Here is an 8,254-nt window from a genome sequence, read left to right as displayed (position 1 = left end):
CTGGTGAGTGCTGCCTCTGTGCTGGCCATCTCTTTCCCCAACTTCCAGGATTCCCTGCATGCTTTTTAGTTTCTCCTCTGCTGTTTACTTTCAATTTCTAAAGACTACATATCCCATGGTACCTTGCTGCCTGCAAGTGATTCCTATACTGACATTGTATCCTGAAACTCCTCTGTAGTTCAAAAGGCAGGCTCTGTCAAATGTGTGACACAGCCCACTCACAGGTCATAGTGAATACATGTCACAGAATTCAAGGAAGTAAATGTGAGGGGATTGTCACAAAGTAAGTTTACAAACCTCAAATAATTGAAATGCAATGTGGAAATGAATGTATGATTTTATATTTTTTTACCATAGATAAGAAAACGTTCTGAACCATTCAGCTATGACTGAAGATGCAGGGAAGATCAGAAAGCCCACGTTCAGTCTCTAGTATTTTATTTGACATTTAAAAATTGTATATACTGTATATGTTTGTGAAAATAAGAATACTGTATTTTATGATATTTTGAATTTAAGAAATATTAGTCCTTAATAAAACTGATATGGTAGCACTTATTTAACTTGCAGTGTGTTATATTACTATTTTGTTCCACACAGTCATCCCAGCACCCTCTTTCACAACATCTATAGCAATTGGTCATTTCTGTTTTTTTGCCAACAAAATTATCTTTTTCAACATTTTAATATTTAAGCAATTGTTTTAGCCAGATCCCATGCACATGTTGAAACTCCCACAGTGATACCAGCCATTACTTCTCTATAAAAGGTACCAACCACTTTTCACCAGCGCTGACACAGAGAGACATGAGGAAGATGCTGCTTTGGGCGGGTAAGAAAAACAAATGATATTAGTTTGCATTGTAAATACTATATTATGACATGTTAACACATAGAATGCAATACAAACTACAAAACTGAATGCTAAGCTAAGTTGCCTTTGCTATGGTATGGATATGCTATGGATATTGTTTTCTTGATTATATCATTTGTTATGTGTTACACAGGTCTATTCTTGCTGCTCCATGCACAGCTGGGTAAGTGATATACATAACAAGATTTACAATATATGCATGACTTTTTATAGAACACAAGTGAGAAGCATGGATATTAGGATGAGGCAGCTAGTTATTTTTGAAAATATATCTCTCTCTATTTATTTCACCATATTAACAGCATTCTTTGCTACATCAGTGCATTAGAGATGCTAATATAATCACTAATATAATATATTTTTCATGTAAATTCGTATTGGTATTGCTGAATCTTGGCTTCATTCTTCACATGATTAGGTTTTAAAAATTCATGGTTATACTCTCTTTGGGGAGACAGAGTAAAATGTAAAGGTGGTGGTGTCTGTCTCTATGTGAAAAGTGATTTCAAAGCTTGTGTAAAAGAGGACCTTGTTGATGGAGAGTGTGATGGTGCTGAAGCATTATGGGTGAAATTGCACTTGGGTTTGCATACTTCAAATCTTATTGTTGGGGTTGGTTATGGGCCATCCGGTGTTAATGAGGAGGTGGAGACTCAGATCCTTGCACAGACAGAAAGGGTTGCAAGGGCTGGGACAGTGATGGTAACGGGATTTTATCTACCCTGAAATCTACTGCAGTAATGGCACTGCTGGAACAGTTAAAAAGCAGAAATTTGTAAACCTATTAAAAAACAATTTATTGGTACAGTTGATAGAAGCCATAACTAAAAATATTGATCTGCTGGACCTGGTAATCTCGAACAATGCCAAACTTATCACTCATGTTCATATAAAGAATATATAGAACATCTGAGTAGCAATAAAAATTACATGGTTTCATTTAATGTTAGCTGAAAGCAACAAGCACATATTGGAAAGATAAAAACACTTCCAAAGCCGAGGGCTGCTCTCGAAGATTTAGACTGGGAGGGAATATTGTCATCAAAGAACACAGAACAGAAATGGAAATGCTTTAAATCAACTATGTGCAAACACACTCAATAAGTTTAAAAGACTAAAAATAAAACCTATGTGGTTTATGGGAAAGATGGGGAAGCTCAAATTCATAATAGGGATAGAATTGACATAGCCCAAGATGACTCAAAATTGATATGGTCCAGGAACATTTAAACAGAATTAAAGTGAATAAAGCACCTGGGTCAAATGGCATAAACCCAAGTGTCCTAAAATAGTTCTGTTATTTCAAAGCCCTTGTTTCTAATTTTTAGGGACTCTAATGACTGGTTTAGTACCACTGGATTGGTGTAAGGCCAATGTGGTGCCTATATTTAAAAAGTGATCAAAGTAACTACAGACCAGTTCATTTAATTGCAATAGTTGGGAAGATACTGGAGAGTTTAATGAAAGACCACATATTTGAGTTTTTGCTAAAAAAAATATTTTAAGCAATAGACAGAGTGGATTTACAAAAAACAGAATTTGTTAAACAAATCTGATTTATTTTTAAGCGAAAACTTAGACAAAGGAATTGGCTGTGTGTATACTTTTGCAAAAGCATTTGACACAGTTCCCCATGAATGGCTAATGTGTAAGTTAAAGTCTACAGGCTTGGACAATTCAGTTTGTAAATGGATAGAAAACTGGCTAAAAGACTGAATTCAGGGAGTAGAGGTTAATGATTCATACTGTAACTGGACTAAGGTTATAGTGGCCTAGCCCAAGGTTCATTGTTGGGACCCTTAGTTTTTAATTTATTTATACGTTAAATTAGGTTTAATTAATAATAATTATAAATTTATGTACTTGGTGGTTAAAAACATGCATGCATCATACATACTAGGAGAAGTACAACTGGGGAATCCATGGTGTAGAAGAACCTGGAAGTTCTGGTAGACCATAAACTTAATAATGGCATGCAATGCAATTTCTAAAGCCAGCAAAATACTTTATTGTATAAAGGGAGAGAGAAATAATTTTGCCCTAGTACAAATCATTAGTAAGATTTCATCTGGAATATGCACTTCAATTTTGAGCATTAGTTCACAAAAACATATCAGAGAACTGGGGAAAGTGCAGAGAAGGACAACCAAACTCAGGCATGGAAGTGCTGAGCTATGGCGAAAGATTAGCTGAACTGAATTTATTCTCTCTTAGGAAGGAATGATTAAGTGAGGCATATGATCAACGTGTATAAATAAGTGGTCCATATAGTGATCTTAGTGTAGAGTTATTCACTTTAAGATCCTTACAAAGGACAAGGAGGCACTCTTTATGTCTGGAGGAAAATAGATTACCCTTTTGAAAATATAAAAAGTTGGCGCTAACTCAAATATGAATATAACTAAGTAACTTAGTGCATAATCAATAACCACGCAAATAAAAAATAATATAAGAAAAGTCCTCAAAAAGGAACCAAGCACCAAAGAAAAAGTGTGTGTGATGACAGGTTCTCTTAATTAGCTGTGCTTCACCTTCACTCGTGTGGGAGAAATACAGACTCACCAGATGGCTAAATCATGGGAGACTTCATATTCTCAGATCCTTTGGAAGGTATAATGCATCCCTTGACTCAGTTAAAGCAAAAAGACTCACATAACGCAATGTGCTTTAATATATACCAAATGGCCGTAATGGTAAAGTGCTCACTTACATTATAAGGTGCTAATGGGCTAGTGCCAACATGTACAGTGACAGAGACACAGTCCCCCCCCCTCCGTCTCAACGTGCATTCCACCACAGCAAAAAAACTGAACCAGTCGTACCAGAAATTACATCAGCATAGGTGAGCACACAGCCCCAATACATTTCATGATCAACGTTTCATCAGGAAGCTTGCTCTCTGACATTTTATTGTAGCCTTATATACCCTGCTTATCTCGACAAGGCAACCTAATTGGTGGGCAATCATCATTAGTCTTTAGATGAATAATTCCCAAACAAGTGTTTATTTCATTAAAAGTCGCTAACCGCTGTAAATCTTGGTTGCTCAAATAGATATATAAACAGTGAGACAAGTATAAATATAAAATATACAATAACAGTAGACATAATACATCATAACCTAATTAGGATATTCTCAATTATTTCACAGCATCCTCACCCCAACCAAGTACTTGAGTTTTAATGCATATAGATCCAAATTTATTTAACCAATAATAATATTCATAAATGAATAACTCATTTGGATCTAAAATCACATTTATACCACCACCTAGGGTCAAGGAAGTGTAGTATATATGTAGAATACATACAGAAAGTCTTCTTCACAGTAAGAGCTGTGGAAATGTGGAACAGACTTCCTCAAACACTAGTTCTGTCCAGCCCATTCGATTTTTTCTAAATACGGTCTGGATTCTTTACTAAATGCACAAAATATAACTGGACACTAATGCTTATAGGTTATAACACCAGGGGTGGTTGATCCAGGGAATATCCAACTGCCTCCTTGGAGAATCAGTAAAAAATTTTCCCCTGCTGGAGCAACATGTATCATGCTGTATTGTTTTGCTTTCCTCTAGATCAGGGATATGTAATTAGCGGACCTCCAGCTGTTGCAGAACTACAAGTTCCATCATGCCTCTGCATCTGGGTGTCATGCTTGTGGCTGTCAGAGTCTTACTATGCCTCATGGGAATTGTAGTTCTGCAACAGCTGGAGGTCCGCTAATTGCATATCCCTGCTCTAGATCAACTGTGGGTATAGGGTTGTGTAGAAGAAGGTTTTCTACTTATAATGTTTTCTTATATTGATTGAACTATGTAACTATATTGATTTGAGAATTACATTTAATTCTGTTTGTCTTCTGCCTCGAATAATCTCCTCCTTCTAGGTTCTACCTACAAGCTGGTTTGTTACTTTACAAACTGGTCACAATACAGACCCGAGCCTGCAAAGTATGTGCCAGGGAATATTGACCCGCAGCTCTGCACTCATCTCATGTATGCCTTTGCCACCATGAGTGAGCACAAGATTGCGCCATACGAGTGGAATGATGATGTACTGTACAAGCAGTTTAATGACCTAAAGCAACAGTCAGTATCACAAATATTTTCATATTGGATGTGTGCTCATGTAATGTTAAATGGGGAACTTTAAGTGCATCCTTCTGCTGTAATATCTGTTAACTCCATTGGGAAGACAGATAAAATACACGCATTTTAAGATATCCACTTTGTCTTCTATAACTATATTTTGTTAATTTCTCCTGTAGTGAACAAATATATTATGAGTTTTTTTTCTGTTGTTACTTGTTGCTTTTTTTTACTAACTTTCTTTTTCCAGATTTTTCCTGTTATATTCCATGTAAATTTGCAGCATTTGCAACTTTCAAGATTTAAAACCTAGAAACATAGAAGAGTGACAGCAGATAAAGACCAAGTGACTCATCGCGTTTGCCCCTTTTTTAATTTAGTATAGGTCTATGTTTGTCCCAAGCAGATTTAAATGTACTTACTGTAGAATGACTTACTACCTCTGCTGGAATTCTCTTTCAAGCATCAAGTACTAAATTGGTAAAATAATATCCTCTGAAGTAGGACAGGGGAAAAAATCGATTTAAATCTTGAATCGAGTTGAGAGGTCAAATCGATTCAAAATTTCAGCAAATCGTTTTTTTTAGATTTTCTTTTTTTTTCACCGTATCCGCGGCCTCCCCTAAAAACTCCTGGCCGCAGCTTCTCAGGACTGGCGTGGTGTCCATAAAAAAAAAAAAAAAAACTTGATTTGAATTGTGAATCAAGTTTTTTTTTTTTTTTTTTTTTTTTTTTTTTTAAATAGCTGATTTTATTTTGTGAAAATCGCCCAGCTCTACTCTGAAGTTAGTTTTGGTTTCCTTCTCCTAGTTTGAGGCCATAGCTGTGTGGTCTTGAACTTAACTTCATATTGAAAATACTGCCTTCCTGAATCCTTTTAACACACTTAATAGATTCAGACACTTTAGTCATGTATCCCTTTCCCTAAGCGTGTGCATAATACTGCTGTCTCTCCTGATGCGTTTTATCCCTTTCACCATTTCTCTTGTCCATTTCTAGACTTAATCTATCTTATGAATATATTTTTGTTAGTGAGGCATCCAGTAAAGACTATATTTCTCCTGCTGGAGTGATTCTTCTATTAATGCTCCCCAGAGTTCTGTTCACTCTCTTCAATGCCTGGCAAAACTTGTTTCACTCTTTGCAGTTATCTGAAATAAGCATCCCCAAATCTTTTCCTCTATACATCTGGCCAACACTGTCTCCCAGTATTATACACTATCAGAAGATTATTTTTCCCTAAGTATTATTTTGCATTTAGAAACTTTGATCTTCAGTTTCTACATTTTTAAATTGGCATTGAGGTTTATACCCTACCATATTGAAAATGTTATTTTTCATCCATACTTATTTCCTTTTATTCATAGTAATTTATGATATGATTTTTCAAGTCCTATTTAGTTTTTGTTTAGCTTTTAACGTTGTAAAATTCATTTTGTTTGCAGCCACTGGTTCAGCATGTAATTATATACCTAAAAACTGTTACTAAATTGTGTCTTTGTTGATGAAATGTTTCTAGACCTGCACGTTTAATATGGTGTTTGGTCTACTGTATTGGAAATGACCAAATTTAGCAACATGTTCGCTCTAGTTGGTTTTGCTAGCACATGGTTATGGTAGTTGCTTTGTATCATTAGTAACATTATGGGGGTTATATACTTGGAAGTGCAATCGCTGTAGATCTGAGAGGGACATGCAAGGAAAATGCACGTGATTGGTTGATAAAATCAGCAGAGCTTTATTTCAGATATTCCCCTCAGATTTAAAGCGACTGCACTTCCAAGTGCACTTGTAGTGCAAAGTGGATTTGCCTTTCGTAAATAACCCCCATGTGTCTTTTAGAAGAATCTCTGGCTTCATTGTCATAGCTGAAATAAGCTGAATAAGTACCTAATTTCCGCTTTTTGCATTTTCCATTTTGTACCAATATTTGGTGCTAAGAACAGCTTTATACTGTATGTGGGGTGGTTGATTACCAACCCCAAAAACATTATATTTTTTTTCTGTCACACTTTACTAATAGACTTAAAAAAAAAAAAAAAAATCTGGAGACTGCAACAGCTTTATAAAGTTTCTTATCGAGTTTCATTTTTCATTCACTGGGAAACTAAATACACAATCTGATTGGCTGATGTGGAGAACCTACTCACTTTTGTAAAGATTTCCAGCTTTAGTTATATTACATTAAATTCACTCTGTGCCAGCTATTATTAAACACCTGTTGTCTGAAATTAATATTTAGTCTATGCCCTGTACTTTGTTCCAGGAATCCAAAGTTGGTAACGATACTGGCAATTGGTGGCTGGAACTTTGGGACACAGAAGTAAGTCCATTAATGAAATAAAAGTTATGGTACAATATTTATAATGAAATCAGCTCACTTACACACACAATAGTTCATGCTCTATAGACTATTTAGCAAATTTTGGATCTGTTCACATCCTTAGGTTCACAGATATGGTTGCCTCTGCTGGCAACCGTAAAATTTTCATTGATTCTGTGATCGCACATCTTCGAAAATATAACTTTGATGGCATTGACCTTGACTTTGAGTACCCAGGATCCAGAGGCAGTCCACCTGAGGACAAGCAAAGATTTACTATTCTGATAGAGGTGAGAATATAAAAAGCTCTTGACTTTGTAAGTTTATATATAATTAGTACAGTTGTTATTCACTAACTGGGGTTATGATCCTTACTGGGTCAAGCCCTTTTAGATTTCAGTGATATAAAGTAGTCAGGGATCTTCTTATCGGGTGCTGTGATGCCTGTTTTCCACAAACAGAAACCAGTGTGGATGAGCCAGAGTAATCAGCATTTGCCAGCTTTTATCTAATAAGAACAAAAATATGGCTATGGCTACTGAGCAAGATGCCAATTGATTTAATGTTTCTTGCCACATCACCTGCATTGCTCAAAGGCTTTCCACTTCCCTTGGCTTGCAAATATATTGCATATAATATCCTGTTTTTCTATGCTTACATTGTTATTAATAAAGTAGTAATAAACCCTCAGCTTTTTTTGGTTAACACACTGAGCACAATCAAATAAACATTCCCCAGTAAATGATTTGTTAAATTTCTTAAACTTGCACCGGCAGTTTACCATTTTAATTTTCAATCATTTTTATTGGCAGATTTCAAGTAATACATATCAAACAGATACAAATGATTAATGGAGAGAGTTATTATCCAACTAAATCAACCAATGATGACATACAAAACAGGAGGAGTGGTTTACAGCTTTTAATGATGCTGACTTCTGCTCTCTTAGTTCTACTTTCCTGAACG

The 8,254-nt window shown here is 35.6% G+C and overlaps 1 protein-coding gene across 1 annotated transcript in view; it reads left to right on the top strand.

The window, feature by feature from the left end:
- Positions 1-462: 462 nt before the first annotated feature.
- The window catches only part of LOC143982620 (acidic mammalian chitinase-like), a 31,084-nt gene continuing 23,292 nt past the window's right edge, over positions 463-8,254 (top strand). The window contains exons 1-5 of the mRNA XM_077481508.1: positions 463-832; positions 1,008-1,037; positions 4,764-4,965; positions 7,232-7,288; positions 7,413-7,578. Coding sequence (XP_077337634.1) covers positions 808-832; positions 1,008-1,037; positions 4,764-4,965; positions 7,232-7,288; positions 7,413-7,578 — 480 coding nt within the window. The 5' untranslated portion in view covers positions 463-807. The remainder of the gene's footprint in view (positions 833-1,007; positions 1,038-4,763; positions 4,966-7,231; positions 7,289-7,412; positions 7,579-8,254) is intronic.

The sequence above is a fragment of the Lithobates pipiens genome, unplaced genomic scaffold, assembly GCF_037356315.1.
Source record: "Lithobates pipiens isolate NorthernLeopardFrog02 unplaced genomic scaffold, aLitPip1_a1.2 Scaffold_16, whole genome shotgun sequence".
Lineage (NCBI taxonomy): Eukaryota > Metazoa > Chordata > Amphibia > Anura > Ranidae > Lithobates > Lithobates pipiens.
The sequence above is the reverse complement of the archived record's forward strand: the minus strand, read 5'-3'. Positions and strand labels throughout refer to the sequence as shown.